Source organism: Leptonotus elevatus, chromosome 10, assembly GCF_054856555.1.
Source record: "Leptonotus elevatus isolate MCC_2025b chromosome 10, RoL_Lele_1.0, whole genome shotgun sequence".
Classification (NCBI taxonomy): Eukaryota; Metazoa; Chordata; class Actinopteri; order Syngnathiformes; family Syngnathidae; genus Leptonotus; species Leptonotus elevatus.
The window spans coordinates 2,740,524-2,758,125 of NC_141248.1; the positions used below are offsets into that span (position 1 = coordinate 2,740,524).

Here is a 17,602-nt window from a genome sequence, read left to right on the forward strand (position 1 = left end):
AAAAGGTTGTGCTTTACCTTGACTAGTTTCGGCGACAACTGCCGCCTTCCTCAGAAGCTGTAAAACTGACACTTGCGACGTGTCTTTTTTCCTGAGAGAACTCAGTATAGTTCATTCGGTAATTTTCAGATTTTTATCGTCATGTCAACATCATTGCTCTCTCGCTCTTTTTTTTTTAAATGTTAATTTTTTTTATTTTGTATGTGTGTGTGCATGTGTGTGTGTGAGTGTGTACTCATTAATTCACCTAAAACCTATTAAAAATCCCATACCGTTCACCTAAACCGAATACTTCAGAATCCAGCTAGAGTCGTGAGGTTATCAGGAGACCCGAGAAAGGATCAAAGAAAAGAAAGGAAAGTGAAATCCAGCACCGACCAGACATCACCTACTACCCACCGGGTTACCAACCAGAGTCTTTCACCAACCCCAGAAACATCTAAATTCCAACAAATTAGGGAGACCTCAAGAGACCAAAGGATAGACTGAGGAAAGGAAGGAAGGATAGATGAAGCAGAGTGAGATCCACAGACATCAGCCTCCACTGATTCAACGACCAGAGGAAGAAGCAGATTGTGTTTGAATTTTGATAGATGCTGGTGTGGTGGATCTGGCATGCATGAAAACCTCGGTCGACCTCGGCCAGGACAGAGCAAGCACAACCCCCCAGGGCCCCCCAGGCCACGGCAGCGCCAAGGCACAACCCCTGGGCCCCGCAGGGGCCACCGGTCGGAGAGCAAACACAGGAGCCAGGAGCGCCCCCCACCCCAACACGCCCCACGCCCCACGCCCCAGCCCAACGCAGCAGAACAGGGCACGGCAGGCCCGCCAGGCACCCCACCAGCCCACAGCCCCCGCTCCCGCCACCCCCCCCCCCCCCCACACACACACACACACCCGCCACACACCACAACCCAGCCCCTATCTATCCATCTTTTGTATTTTTATTCTTCTGTTCCAATGATGCTTGCTTTGTTCCAGTCCATAATGTGGTTTTCTCGTTTGCAGTGATCTGATATGGTTTAGGTTTTCTTGTGTGGCCCTTTCCTTTTCTGCTCTGGTATAATGTGTTGCTTTATGGGGTTCTTTTTTTTCTTATGTTGAAAGATCTTCCTGTTTCCCCAACATAGGTTTTATTGCAAGTTTGGGGGGTATTTCGTATATTACATTGCATTTATTGTCTGGATGTATACTGTCCTTTGGAAGCACTAAACAAACTAAGGCAGGAATTTGCACTTGGACAGAAATGCGAGGTTATCGAAGAAAAGATGGGATGGAAAGAGAATTAAAGAGAGAACAAGGAGAGGACACCGGAGGTGAAGAGGGAAGTGGAAAAGTCCAAACAGGAGGTTTATGATTAGTTGGGCACAAAGTAAGGACAGATTTGATAGGGTGATGAAAGACAGGGTTGGAACTTGGAAATGTATTGGTGAGTGAGTAAAGGTTGCTGAGTAGATGGGAGTAGTACTTTGAGTTGATGAATGAGGAAAATGAAATAAAAAGGAGAACAGAGGAGGTGGATACTGTGAAACAGGAGGTAGGCCATATTAGAAAAGATGAAGTTAGGAAAGCTAAGAGTCAGTTGGACTTCATCTCATATTTACAGGGTTCCCGCGGGGTCTAAAAAAGTTTTTAAAAGTAAAAATTTCAGAAACGTAAATTAGGCCTTAAATGCCTTTAAAAAAACACCCAAATTGTCATTCCAGGTCTAAAATTTATTTTACCCAAATCTTAAATTCTTATATCATCTCCGTCCATTCCGAGAACTGTCTGTAGAAATATTAATAGTGCCTGTTGCGCTGTTGTTTCTCCTGTCTGCTTGCGGGAAACGTCCACACTAAAAGCAAAGGGGTGGTTTTGAGGGGGTGCGTTTGTATTGTAGTCAATGTAGTTCGGGCGGGTGGGTAGTACGTTGCGGTTAGCGTAGCATCTAAGCTTGTTGCATTCGGATCATGGCAGATAAAACATCGTTACGATAGATTGATTGACGGGATCGAGAAACAATTGTTAAAATGATCCACCCGGAAGACGCAGCGACAAAAGATCCTGGAATCCACCTTTAACAACTTTGATTCGAAGTTAGCACATGACGCTATCCCTTTGCAGCGCTCTTCTTCGGCAGTCTATGAAGTACGTCATTATGTGGGTGCGACCCTTTGTGGCCCCAAGTCTTCAGACGGAGACACTGCAGTTTGTGTGGAAACCAGTTAAATGGGAGCTACTTAAGGCACGCTGTTGTATTAAATTTTTATTATTTGCACTTGCCTTAAAAAAAAAACCTTGTACACCCATATATTTTGAATGTGACTTTTATGGCCACTAGATATTTTACTTTGTATTGTATGTATTTATTTAAAAAAAAATGTTTTTATTGTGTATTGTACATAGTGTCTGGACACCGGTAAAAATATAAATGGCCCTAGAAATTTGATCAATAAATGTGATTAAATCAAAAATGTAATTTATAATATACAATATTTTAGAGTTATGTTTTACTACTTGTGAAGTACTTTATCTCTTATTAGGAATCATGCATTATTTATTCTCATGCATTATCATGCATTATCGTTTCCCTTATTATTACAGCTATCTTTTTTTGTTTTGTTTTTTGTTTTGCCAAGTGGTGTCGGGCTTGCGATGATGAAGTGACGAGTGTAGGTGATGTGCTGTGTTGACGTCATCCCCAAAAACCGAATGTTTGTTCAATCATTGACATTGCATCATCAAAGAAAGAAAGTGTTTGTCTGCACTTGAGTTTGGTGAATCATTTGTAAAATAAAATACAAATATATATATATATAATACACACATGGGGACGATGAATAGTATTGATATGAAAATTTTTAAAATTGACCAAATTCTGATGTGAGTTATTGGCCCAAGGCTAGCGATATACAGGGCCAGTGCTGGTTCTGGTAGGGCCACCACCTGAAAAGGCTTAACATAGAGCCCTGCATTAGCACAGTGTCGGCCACTTGAATGCAATGTTAAAACTTTTTTTTTGTCTGAGAGGAGTTTTGCAGTAGTGGAAGTGGCTGCGATAAGTGAAGCAAAGTAAAGCCCCTCTCTCCGATGTGCGCAAATGAAGTGCCCGTGTACACTCCGGCAATAAAAGGCTAGTGAGTAAAGCGAGGCCAAACGCTCCCTTCACTTTTGGTGTGAATGTAGCATTATAATTAGGTGGCTCAGTGTGTCCACTACCGCGTACCATAACTTTCAAGTTTTCGTTTCCACCGAGTTTAAGCAGTTAGTCAGAATATTGTGGACAACGTGTTTGTCTAAAATGGGTACATTTCAGTTTAACAAGAATTGGCTTGAAAGTACCAAGTTTTCCATCTGGTTGTAAAAGGTAGCAGGCGATAGGCACTCGGCTCGTTGCAAAGTACGCAAAAAAAAACAATAAAAGTTGGGGACTTTTGGTGTGAAGGCCCTCGTGTCACACGCAAAACCCAGAAAGCACCAGCTTGCTATGACTTGAAGTTGGTCTAAAAAAATTCTCCTAATGGTCTAAAAAAGTCTAAAAATAAAAATAAATTTTAAAAAGTCTAAAATTTCACTTGGTGATTTCTGTAAGAACCCTGTATTTAAAATTATGGAAGTACCTATGGTTGATGTTGTTGTTGTTTTTTTTTACAAGATTAGTCAGCAGGATCATAGAGAATTTGAATGTGTAGAGTGAAGAAATTGTGTTCTTGTGACATTTCTTTTTTATTTATTTCTACAGGAAACGGTAGCAAAGTGCCAAATTGTAGCAACAACAGTGGAATTACTGTAAATTGATAAGACATGCAATGAACACTTGGGAAAGAGTAGTAGAACTGAGAGCACCAAAGATGCCATATTTACCTTGAGAATTATGATGAATAAGTACAGGGGAGGTCAGAACGCGCTGCATCTGGTCTTTGCGGATTTCGAAACAGCACATAGATAGTAGGGATGTAACGATAACGGCAATATTGTGATATTGCGATCTTAAAACTGCCATTATATTGTCGTTGTCGTCGATATTAAAAGCAGCACGTCTGTTAAAAAGTCAGGTTGATTTCCATTTGTATACTTCTAGCACCCTCTGGTGGCTAGTTTTTTGGTGCAGTTTAATTTTCACAAGGCAGAAAAACATGAACTGGTACAAGACATGTATGGGAAAGGTTAAGACAGTGGTGAGGACAGAAGACTTGATGAAGTAGGACAGGTTGAATTGCATCAAGGATCAGCTCTGAATATTTTCTTGTTTGTTCCGCTGATGGACAGGTTGAAAGATTATGTTTGCAAATGACATTGTAATCTGTGGAGAAAATAGGGAGCAATTGGAAGAGAACCTCGAGACGTGGAAGTAAGCATTGGACAAACAACTCAAGACAGAGTTAGAGGGGGTAGAATTCAAGATGCCTAGATTCTCATTTGAGATTGACAAAAATAGCCAGGATCAGGAATTAGCTCATTTAAGGCACAACACAGACTGGAAGGTTTGGAAACAAAGGTAGAGAGGCCAGATTGAGATGTTTTGCTCATGTGCATTAGAGGGACAGTGGCTAAATCAGTAAAAGGATGCTAGGAATCGAGACACCCAATAGGGTGCAAAGAGGAAGACAAAGAGGAGATTCATGGATGTGGTTAGCAAACACAGATAGCAGGAGTTAGAGGATGCAAGAGGATGATTCCCCTGAATAGGGTTGAACTCAAATGAAGAGATTCTGCTTTATTTATTTTTCAATCAATGTATTTATTTATTTGATTTTTTTAAGAAAAAAGACAATATAAAGCACTATTGAAATTCAAAGTAAATTAAAAGAAATGAAAGGGGACAGAAAGAAGTAAAACTTGTTTCGTCTGCCCCTGATCAACTAAAAAAAAACACAGAAAAAACAACACAAATTTAATGACGAGTTTGTATATTAACTGGTAAAATTTCATGATGGGCTTTGTACAATATTTTAAGGCGGTTAAACTCCATGAATTCATAAAATGTTTAAGTTTTTAGTTGTATAAATAGTGGGTTAGTGTGGTCTCTGTATCCGCAACTGCAATCAACACGAATAACACGTGTCTGTAAAAGAAAGATGGATTCAGTGGAAGTTTTGGCTGCATACCCCCACACTTCAGTGTAATAGCTCAAGTATGGAACAATCAATGAATTATATAACAATAACAAAGCATTCTTGTTCAATGATTCTTTGACCTTGTGTAACACGGCTATGGTTTGTAACACCTTAGATTTGACATATTCTAAATGTGCTTTCCATGTTAAATGTTTCTCAATAATGATACCTAGAAACTTAATTTCATTAGTCCTTTCTATTTCTATGCCTTGAACAGTCAGTGTTGCTTCGACATCCATATTTCTACAACTGAAAATCATAAATCTGGTTTTACTTTTATAGACAGTCTGTTAGCATTGAACCCCTTCATAATATTCTTGAACTAATTCTCTATTACTTGTAATGCATTATATATATATATATATATTCCCGGCATAAAACCAAGTGGTGTCATCTGCAAACAAAATACATTTTAACAATTCCGAAATGGTTGTAATATCATTCACATAAAGAAGAAAAAGTACTGGCGCCAGAATTGATCCCTGGGGAACCACACTATTTACATAACTGTGTTTTGATTGCCTACTATTGAATTTCGACATATTGTTTTCTATTTTTTTAAATAACTGTGCAACACCTTGTATACCATATTTAAACAATTTATGCAATAATATTTCATGATCTAAGGTGTCAAATTCAAAAACACTTACTAAGACATGTTTTTTACCCATGGCCGTGCAAATTTCTTCGGTTAACTCAATTAATGCCATGGTAGTTGAGTAATTGGAACGAAGCCCATATTGGCTGTTACTTAAAATGTTATACTTATCTATAAATTCATGTTGTTTCCAATATTTTAGACAGGTGTGGGAGTAGAGATATAGGTCTGTAATTCCCCCCCAAAAATTTATTTCCTTTTTTAGGACTACTTTTGCTATTTTCATTTGTTCTTGGAAAATTCCTGCTATAAATGATAAATTACAGATATACGTGAAAGCCTCTATCATCACGTCTGTGATTTGTTTCATCAGCAACATATTCATATCTATATAGTCTTGATTTTTTACTAGCAACATTTTTAAACAGTTCCAAGGTGTCTTATATGTATGTGGCATGCGTTTGCCAAAATCTCCCAAAGATTAAGAATTTTAAATTGTTTTTCACAGCTTGGGAAAAAAAATGTACCTTTGAGTAGTGTTATCTTACCTGTGTGTATGTGTTGTCAAAGCGTTTGTGTGTGAATAGCCGTTATTTGAAGGAATAGCACTGCCGAAGTTTATGCTAATTTCCTGTTAGCACTTGAATGGGATCCCCTATCGACTTCAGCATTAGCGCTAGCGATGTTTTATAAACGAAGCATGTTTGTATTTAAATATACGATGTATGTATTTCTGCTTGTTTGCGTTACTCTTACGGACGGTAGAATCGCATACGTACATACATACATACATGCGTTTGCTACGCAAGCAACACACAGCAATACTGTGAGTTCGATCGGGCAAGCTAGCGTCGCGTTGTGATGACATAGTGGCGACCGTGGCTCAGGGTGTAGAGACAGTTGTTCAGTAACCAGAAAGTCGGCTGTTCGATCCCCGCTCTCCCCAAGTTATGTGTCGTTGTGTCCTTGGGCAAGGCACTTCACACACATTGCCTCCAGTGCTACTCACACTGGTAAGGTGCGATGTTTGGTGGTGGTTGGAGGGGCTATAGGCGCACACTGGCAGCCACGCTTCCGTCAGCCTGCCCCAGGGCAGCTGTGGCTACTTGAGTAGCTTCACGGCACCATAGTGTGAATATGTGAGTGCATGAATAATGTATCCATTCCATTGTGTAGCGCCTTTGAGTGTCTAGAAAAGCGTTATATAAATCTGCAACCGTTCATCGCTGCTGGGTTGCCATTTCCCGCCTAATCAAGGCTTGTTTGCGGTGTCTTTACTCTGGTTTTCCGCAAACAAGACGGCCCAATCGACTGTCTCTCTTCGGCTAGTAACCATGTTGGATTTTTACTCTCCGCAAAATAAATAAATAAAGACTTCAACGAGTCGCTTTTCTGACATCACGTCCGCTCTTCGCTCATTGGTTCAGTCCACTGTCTGTTAGCTCAGGTTTGCCCCGCCTCAGAAATGCAACTGATAGGGCGGTTGACCAGACTTCCAGGCTACATCCTTGTTGTGTTGTGTCATTGCCAATTACTGTTCTGATAGTGTCAAGTTATGTGTTTTCCTTGACCACAACTCTGCCCAAACTTCAAAAACTGATGAATCGTTGAACGCAAAGGACAACTCAATTATTTTTGTTCTCTGGTTATTTATTTTCTTGAAGATGGAATAGTGGAACAGTTGAATAGGACAGGTTGATAACCTTTGAAGTAAACAGTAAAGGTATATGAAAATAAAGTATAAAGTATATTTTGTCAAAGAGCTAATAAAGAACAAACATTACTACACAATGTATTTGATTTACAAGTTGTAAAGGATAAATGACAACACAAATGTTTTCTAACACAAAACAATCGTTCAGCATTAAATTAGCATCTTGAACAATGGAATAATTTGACTACTTAGAATTTACTTCAGTATCGAGTTCAGTTCTAACAAATCAATTACATCAAGTTAAATCAGCAAACCCAAAATGGTTATTATTTCATTTTGAAATCAAAGTCAACAGGATCACATCATTAGTCAGGTTTCCATCCAATTGTTTCGAATTTTTAGGTGAATATACTGAAAATGCGCAAAATGGACATGCGACTTATGCCCATTTCCATCCGTTCTTCTTTTGCGAATATTGAGAGGGGACTCGCCGCTGTCGGTGGCGATATACACCATAGAAATGTGATCCACCAATAATTTAAAAGAAGAAGAAGACTAGGAAGCGACTGCACTGTGCGATGTCGTACGAGTTTTCTTTTGTAATTGTTGATAAACCGTAGCGTTTCTTTGCCATTTTCCATCTAAAAAAACATTAATATTCACTTCTTTAATTAATTCCCAAAAGATTTCTGTGACGTAATATACCCGGTCAAAACGTGCGACGTGTATCCGGTCTTGCCAGCGGTTATTTGCAATACCTGTTTCCATAGCCACAATTCGCATTTCCCTTTTTTCGATACGATTCAAAATCCACCCCCTCTAAGCGTAAAAACTTTTTTTTTGCAAATTTGGGGCCCTTTTGTGAATTTCTGGTGTTTCCAGTCAGTTTTATCTTCGCATTTCTTGAAAATTCTAATGAAAATGGGTGGATGGAAACCCAACTATTCAAACTCAAAGCCCTTTCCTAGTGATGTTACGCTCGAGGCAGACGCACAAGCATTTCACTTTTTAATTTAAAACTGACACAAGAGTGTCTTATTTCTTAATGACATTTTGCCCTTTTGCTGAACATAAAGGAAATATATTTTTGTCCAGCAGATGTCACCACATTGAATTGTGTCAAATGTCTCGAAGCACTGAACCATTTCAACACAATTGCGTCAGCGGTACAGAAAGCAGTGGTGAAGCAGTGTCATGACTCACCACACTGATTTGTGGCAAATGCTTCATAACACTGAATCATTTAGACACATCGCTTCATATTGATTCACTGCTTCAGAAAGCTTCGGTTTCTCCATCACTACCTTTTCCTACCAGTTGCATCTTGCAATTCATCAAGAGTTGTGGTTGATAATGCCTTGTTTGCAGGAGCAGGTGATAGGGCTAGCTGAGCTACTTGCAAACATTTCAATGCCATGTGCTTTCCAGAGGGTGAGCAGGTGAATGTGGTCCTTCTTATTGCACTTTCTGAGTTTCCAAGTTTCAGCAGCTGTGTATATATGTGCTCGCCCTCAGCAGGCTGCGGGGGCATCCTGAATGTGCTCAATGGGATGTGTTTTGGTATGTGGTTGCCTTCTTCAGGTCAGGAGAGCAAAGGGTTGCAACTTTGAATGTTGTCATGTGGCATGCAATGGTATTTAACCCAACAGACAGGCATCCATCCATCCATTTATACCACACAACTGATCGCCAATCAATCTCATGGTACATAAGGATAACCAACCATTCACATTCATGTTTATATCCATAGGCAGTTAAGAGTTCCCTTATTAACCTAGCATGTTTTTTCAAATGTGAGCAGAGTCTGGAGTACCCAAAGATAATTTTCTGATGAGCAAATTCTGCAAGGTCAATGTTAAGTTGTCACAATGACGCTACTTTATTATATTATTACTTTATTATACTCTGTATTTAAAAAAATAATAAAAATAAAAATTATTATCGTATCCTGTCTGATGTGGTGTAGTTAGAACTCATGCAGAAGGCTAAATAATCGGTGATGCATTAAACAAATGATCCAGGATATTAACTATTGTATATATTATATAACACGCACATAACCATTGAGATCCAAATCTCAAATCTTCATGAGGCTACATGAGTTCCATGACAATTTTTTTATCAGGAGACAAAAATAGCTTTAAGAGAAGGTGGCAGAGTACACGGGTTGCTTCATTCTCTAAATAGACAAAAACATTTCTACATGTTTAAGTGTTCTTGATCACTATTCCACACCGCTGGTCATGTACGTAAAGTGCCCAGGGACTCATTTCATCATGTGTATTTTCTACATAACTATGAGATAAATTTTTCAAAAATCATTTCCTGTTTAATACATTTTGGCGAAACTTTATTTGAATGTATGCCGCCATTGTTATTAATGTCTCAACACATTCATTGCGTAGTCACTTAGAATGGCGGTTGGCTCTCTGCCGAGCAATGTGAAACGCCTATAAAGAAAGCAAGGTAAGCCTCCCTAGCGTTCCTAAAGGCACAATCAAAACTCTTGAATGTGCCTGGTGAATGACGAGAGCACGGGGTGGGGGAGTGTGACTCTCCCGATTGCATGTTGTTTCTTTGGGAACGCTACAAAATGTATTAAACTGGAAATTATTTTTGAAAAATGAATCTCATAGTTATGTTAGTAACAACCAAATAAATAATTTAGAGCAAACTTGCCATGACAATCGGGGTTACAAATAATAATAATAATAATAATAATGATAATGGAATTAAGAGGGGAAACATTACAATTAAATAACTGAGAAGCTACATTCATTATTTGAATTACACTTACACTGAAAAGGATGCTCCATTAGTTACATGAAAAATGTTATCAAGAGACAAAAAAATCTGGGTGCTTCATTCCTGAACATTGTAGTCTGCTGGTCAACTCACAGAATACTAATGGTAAGCTGGAGGCGATACAACACTGCCAGTCTGTGCAAAAAGCATGACCTTGGGCCAATGGCTTTATGGGAAAACTGTGCGAAGGATGCAAAAAAAAAGAGATCAGAGTGCCCCCTAGCTTTTCAGAAAGAAACTGTGATGAAGGATTGGCAAATGTGGTGTTTCACCCTCGCATCATTACCTCAAGAGACTATACTTCTCTCTGAAACCTGTTCATTCACACTGTCATTCTTTTCTACCTTCCCATCTCCTTTTCCTTTTTTGGGGGGGCATATCAGGTACTTGCTTGACTTGTAAATGCTCTCCCCAAGCCCCCCGTTCTCCCTCCAACACCCACCGCACAGCTCTCTTGATAGTAAAGGAAAAAGGCAAAGTAGATTCTATAGTGATGGGAGAGCTGAGTGAGGGTGGAGAACAAAGACAAGAGGAGCATACAAATGGGGCCTGCTGACATTGCTGTAATAGGAGAAAAGCTTACTATAATTATTTTATTGCATAGTGGCCATCTGGTCGTCAGAATTGCACATATATGTAAACTGTGATTTTAGAAAAACATCATGGACTTCTTAAGTGAATGTTAGTTCAAAAAGACTTGGAAATGAGGGGTAAGGTCATCCCTATATCCTTCGACAGATGAGTGCAACACATGTATACATGAAATGAAAAGTCATAAATCCACTCAAGCATGTCATCATTAAAGTCCTGTCTTTTGAAGATGAAATCCACATCTCAAAGAAATTATGATTGCCTGGTCATTTTTATCTAAGCCAACCATAACCATAATGAAATCAGCCATCTGTATAAGTTCTGTTTTGTTTTATTCATTTTTTTCTTAGTTTTCAAAGTTTGTTAATATCGACGTACATACACATTTTTTTTTTTAAGGAATCAGGGACCCCAAAGCTCAAAAACTTGACGTGACTGAGATAAATGTTGGATTCTGCACCCACAAATTTGTTAAAACAGCTGTCAGATCTAAGCCAACAAAAAAATGTGTTCGACTGAGTAATCACTGGCTATCAGCATGGGTGGCTTGCAGGTAGTGTAGAAATAAGGGTTCCAGACTACCCATCCATCAACAATTGGTTTATGTTTATATCTTATAGGAGGCTGTCATCTCCCACGTCTCGCCGGATGTGCTGTACCTGTTTCGGGTTCAGGCTGTCTGCACCAATGACATGCGCAGTGATTTCAGTCAGAGCATGCTCTTCAGAGGTAACACGCACATGCACGACTGCCAGCTTTGTGAAAATTATCTTAACAAGAGAATTATTACTGATTACATAGCATCACTGGATACTTTTAAAATTACATAAATGGCTAAATATATTGCAAACAGTATGAAAGGAAAAATTAAATAGTGGGAAGGTAATTTTCTGACTTGTGTATACAATCCAAACTGATGTCTTACAGCACTTCAGATTTTGAATGAAATCATGATATTGTAAAATAACATCTAGTTGTTGTACTTTTGTTTAACAATGGCTCATTCCTTTTGATTTTAGCAAACACCACTAGGATCTTTGAGGGGACACGGATCGTGAAAACCGGAATGGTAAGGAATGCAGGGGTGAAGGATTGCGTGTCTGTTTGGATCATCAGAACAAAAACAGATTCCATGATTATGTAGACAATAATGAATCCTCAAGCACATTTTTCGGTTCTCTTATGTTTCTCAGCCAACTGTTTCACCAGCCTCTTCAGCTGACATGGCCCCGATCTCCTCTGGTTCATCGACATGGACCTCCTCAGGCATTCCCTTCTCCTTTGTCTCCATGGCGACAGGCATTGGTCCTTCCTCCAGTGGTAGTCAGGCAACAGTGGCATCTGTGGTGACCAGCACTTTACTAGCCGGACTTGGCTTCAGTGGAGGAGTCATTTCTTCTCTTTCTAGCTCAGTTTGGCCGAGCAGAGCACAAACACGGAATCTCACACCGCATCCCAATCAACAAACCAAGGCCAGCAATGATGTCAGCACTTCTGTTATCACAAAATCCTCAGAGACAGAGAACAGCGAGGCAGGGAGTGAAGGCGGTGACAATGATAAAGTTCAAGAAGAGGAAAGAGAAACGGAAGACGAGGATAAGGAGGAAGAGGACAAAGATGAGAAGACACACAAGAAGCGCTCGTTAGAGGTGGTCGAGGAAGGGAGAATGTACGACAGTGTGGCTGAGAATGATCCAGCCTGTTGGAAACCCGACGCTACTGCAAAAGAGAAAGAAGAGCTGGCAACAGATCCAACTTATTGGCCACTTGCTGTAGACGACCTGCGGGTGGTCTGCAACCTTGATCTGTTTGTCCATAACCATACCACTATAACCACATTCCTGGTTCCTGAGGGGTATCGTTTAATGCTTAGCCTGCGACCAGTGGAGGCCTGGGAACATCGCCCTGTCTCCATCCATACTGGTGAGTGATGATGTTTCACTACCCCACAACAACAAGAAAAAAAGTGCAATTGCTATGGAATCTACACAATCTACAAATTTTAGTTGGTTCATCCAACATGATTCCATTCAAAACAACAACTGCAGCCTTCTGTAGTACTGTGCAACGCATGGGTGGAAGATAAGAGTCCCAAGGGCGCCATGTGAGAAAATGAAATGGTTGTAGTTAGCCACACCACCATAAGCTGCTACCAGTGACGGTCCTTGAATAACAACAACATTTCCCCCTTTGATGCCCCCACCATATTATAATAATATTATATATATATATAATATAATAATATAATAATACACTTTATTTGTAGGGTTGGGTTTAGAAAATCGAATAATTGATATTGAATCAATTTTCCTTTTCGAGCCTATCGATTTGTAAAACCATAAATCGTTATTTTAATATATATTTTCCCCATAAATCATAAGAAAATTTAATTTCAAAGGTATTTTCTTACATTTATGAAATACCTGATTATTGCAATTTAAGACAATTCAGAATATTTAAAATTTAAAAATAATTTATTTTTTACATTTACAATTATTTAATTCAAATTTTGAAAATATTTTCATCTTATTCTTACTGATGATGTCAGTGTTTGTGTGATTTTATCACTTGTTACTTTCATTAATACACTAAATAATTTCACCAGTTATGGCCTTCGCAAAATTTTTTTTGGAATTTAATGTATATGGAGTTTTTAATCAAGTCCTTGACATTTAAGAAGAATTGATGTTACATAATTATTCAATATTGGATTGAATTGGAGTGAATCAAATCGAATCCAAAAAAATCTAATCCAACTGGACTCTTGTGAATCTAAATCTAATCGATTGAGGAAATTAGCATCGATACCCAGCCCTCTTTATTTGTATTGCACCTTTAAAAACAAGTATTTACTTATATAAATAAATACAATAAAAAAAAGTCCCCCCCCCAAAAAATAAAAAAATACCAAATAGTAATTAGACTATCATCAATTATCAATAAACAGTCACACCGAACACCCAGCCAGAGATCTGCTGTAAACAGACCAACAGTATAGATTTTTGTCAAGTCACTCAATGACAATGAAAACTAAGCATTAAAAATGTCCACACCTTCAAACATCCCCCTACACAACATATTTGGTATTTAAACATAATGCTGTCTAGTCCAACAACAGAAGTGATAATATAAACTTTTAAAAATCTCAACACCAACAATGAACAACATGAAGTGCTTTGTTAAGGATAGTTAACTTTTTTTGTGTTGCATAATTATTATTATTTTTTATGTTTAGTAACAAAACAGCATTGGATAGTTTACGTGCATTGTAAGAAGTAATAGAGGGCTCCTCATCAAGGGTCTGAAACAGGTACTGTAAGTGAGGATGGATTGCAGTAATGTAAAGTGCCTCCACTCAGCAAAGACTTTCAGCAGTGCACTGTATTAGCCAAGCAAACACCAAGGGACAATCAATTCAATTTCAGTGCTTTGAGAGAAGCACAAGGCCAGACATTACTATGAACAAAAGCAATTTTGTGATATTGCCTGGAAATAGCTTCCTCCTTCTCTTTGTCAATGCTTACACGGTAGCCTACATTTTATTCTATTTGAGCTGGCAGGACACAAGGTCAAAACCTTCAAAGTTGTTTCACAACTATGTTTAAAGTGGTAACTGGATATGTAGTCACGACTTCTGGGAGTGGAAATTGTTTTGATCAAATTTCATTTGTGTGTAAAGGTATATTAGAAGCCATCGTCAACAGTAGCATTTTCTAGCTAACATCATAATTTGACAGTAAACTGGAATTGTAGATGCAATTTGATTATTAAGACCTTGAAAGAGTCTTGTTAAAAAAAAGACATTTTAAATAGCTCTCAGCTTACTTCAATAAAGTTATCTTCCACTGCAAACTACACTCACAATAATTAACATGGTAAATGAACAGCATTGTTTTTGAAGGCATAATATGCCTTCCACCCTGGCCACATTCATTCTGGCATTCAACAAGACTTCCTTCTATACCCTTTCAATGACAACCTTAAGTCTGCTGTGGATCAGTAGATGGCTTTGACCAGTAAACAGAAGGTGAGGGTTTGAATCCCTTCTTAGACTAGTTGCAGTTCAACTATTCTTTTTTTTTTCATTTATCATACAACTCCAATTAATAATTAGTCATTTTCACATAACTTATCTTTCGATTTACTTTCGAAGATTTCACAAGCATCCAGCTTTTATTAACATTCAGCGTTCAGTATTCCCACACAATTTCTGGAGAAAATGCACTTTGTCTGGTTTTGATAGTGACATTCTATTTACTTCACTTTGCCTTCATCTGTCCTTCATACAATTGTTTATATTTAAAGCTGCTCAATAAAGATATTTTTGGGCAAATTGCTACATAGAGCAGTGCTAATTTAAACCCAGTAAAGTGGAGGGTTGAAGCAAGTTGAAGGTCAAAGGACACTAACAAAGGCCACTGATGCCTATGCTAATAACAGATCTGAATAATGAAGTTGAATCTCAGCTTCTTTGTCAAACCTGCTTCTCTACCTAATCTCAAATGTCTTCCGAGTCCTCTTTATTGTCAATCATGTTCACGAAGCAGCGTTTTTTTACTTCCCTTCCCTCCTCCTTTTTTTTTTTGCATATCCTCTTTTTTTCACCCTCTCTCCTCTCTCATTCTTTACCACCCCCTCAACATCTTTGTATCTCCCTCCCTTCTTGCTCAGATCTTCGTGTTGGCCTACTTTCACACATGGGGAGAGGAGAAATGGCTGCAGGCTTGATTCAGTTGTAGGAGGGGAAAAGGCCTTGCTCCATTTATAGCTACATTTCCCTGCATGGTTTGTGTTGGATAAATAAATGACAGTGAAAATATCTCACTGCACACCACTGCTTTTGTTTGCATAAAGATGTTCACATTTTTATGCCTTAATTTTTGTTGTTATAAGAGCAAACAGAAGTACAGGGGAACTGAAGCAGGCACGGAGTTTTATCCATTTATAGTATGCATGTATGTTAAAGCAGAAAATGTCGACATAGAGATGAAGTGAAGCAGTACAACATACAGTATACTGCGTGGGCCTGGTCTTATGTGGCGTCTGGCTCCAGGCATAGCAGCTTATTGAAAGAATCAGAAGCTTTATTGTCATTGTACCACAAGGTGCAACTAAATGGAAAAGTTGCAACCCATTCAAGAGACATAGAAAACAATGACCAACGGGGGTTATAGAATCCACATTATAAGGATTAGTAAAAAGGAATACTATCAAAATAAATTAGATGATAATAAAAATAATATTAAAGGAATTTGGAGAATATTAAATGGCATTATTAGAGATGGTGTTAAGCATGATAGTTTACCCAAATATTTTTTAGTAGATAACACTGAAAACGTCAATATGGAGGAGGTAGCAAATAGCTTCAATTAATTTTTTTGTAAATGTTGGCTCTGATTTGGCAAAAAAAATATTCCAGATCTAGGCTCACAACCATTTGTAGGTGCATTGGTGGAAAGGAATCCACACTCAATGTTCCTCAATGATGTGGAAGAGGAATAGATTCAGGAAATGATTAAAAAATATAAATACAAAACATAAACTGATAACAACAACATTGATATGACATTGCTTAAATTGGTAATCAATAAGATTTCTGAAACATTAACATATACATGTAATTTATCATTTAAGTCCGGTACATTTTCAAACAAATGAACATTTCTAAAGTAATTCCATTGTACAAAACTGGCAGCAAATATAATTTTGCAAATTATAGACCCATTTCACTACTTCCACAATTCTCCAAAATACTAGAAAAAATGTTCAACAAAAGGTTAGATTTATTTTTTAGTAAAGTACAATTTACTACCAGAATGTCGATATAGTTTTAGGGGTAATAGATCAGCTGCACGTGCAATATTAGAATCAACTGAAACAATAACAGATGCAAGAGACAGCAAAGAACATGCATTTGGTATATTTATTGACTTAAAAAAGCATTTGACACTGTTAATCATGACATATTATTAACAAAGTTATATAAAATTGGTATCAGGGGTATTGCATGGGAGTGGATTCAAAGTTATTTGGATATGCGGAAGCAATTTGTAATGATTGACAATCACTGCTCATCACTTTTGAACATTACCTGTGGTGTCCCCCAGGGGTCGGTGTTGGAGCCCAAATTATTTATTATATATATGAATTATATTTATTAATGATGTTTGTGTTAGAGGCAATGAAAGTGGTACTTTTTGCAGATGACACAAGCATTTTTTGTTCAGGTGATGATCTAAGTAAATTACAGCAAACAATAGACAAGGAATTGAACATGCTCAAAATGTGGTTTGATTTTTAATAAACTATCATTAAATGTGGATAAGACTAAATTTATACAATTTGGGAATCATACAATAGACATTCAAATGCATATAAATATAAATGGGGTTGAAATTGAAAGGGTGCAGGAAATTAAATTTATCGGAGTTATAATTGATAAAAAAAAATTAACTGGAAGTAGCATATTGTGCATGTCCAATCTAAAATAGCAAAAAAATATTGCCATCATTAATAAAGCTAGTGATATGATATATTCTAAATCACTCCACACTTTGTACTGTTCCCTAGTTTTACCCTATCTATAATATTGTGCTGAGGTCTGGGGAAATAACTAAGAATTCATTGCAATCATTGATACGTCTACAAAAAAGAGCCATAAGAACCATCCATAATGTAGGATACATTGAACACACAAATTTGCTCTATGTAAAATCAAATCTATGTAAAATTAAATCTACTCAAATTTATGGATATTGTATTATTTCAAAGAGCACAAATCATGTCCAAGGCTAAACCAACAAATTACCGGAAAACATCCAAAATTTATTTCGGAATAGGGATGGAAATTGTGAT

General features: G+C 37.8%; 1 protein-coding gene across 2 annotated transcripts in view; it reads left to right on the forward strand.

Moving 5' to 3' along the window:
• Positions 1 to 17,602, forward strand: part of LOC147166742 (receptor-type tyrosine-protein phosphatase gamma-like) — a 385,386-nt gene that overhangs the window by 320,048 nt on the left and 47,736 nt on the right. For both annotated transcript variants that reach the window (XM_086086609.1, XM_086086610.1), the window contains exons 10-12: positions 11,368 to 11,476; positions 11,767 to 11,816; positions 11,941 to 12,670. In XM_086086609.1, coding sequence (XP_085942735.1) covers positions 11,368 to 11,476; positions 11,767 to 11,816; positions 11,941 to 12,670 — 889 coding nt within the window. The remainder of the gene's footprint in view (positions 1 to 11,367; positions 11,477 to 11,766; positions 11,817 to 11,940; positions 12,671 to 17,602) is intronic.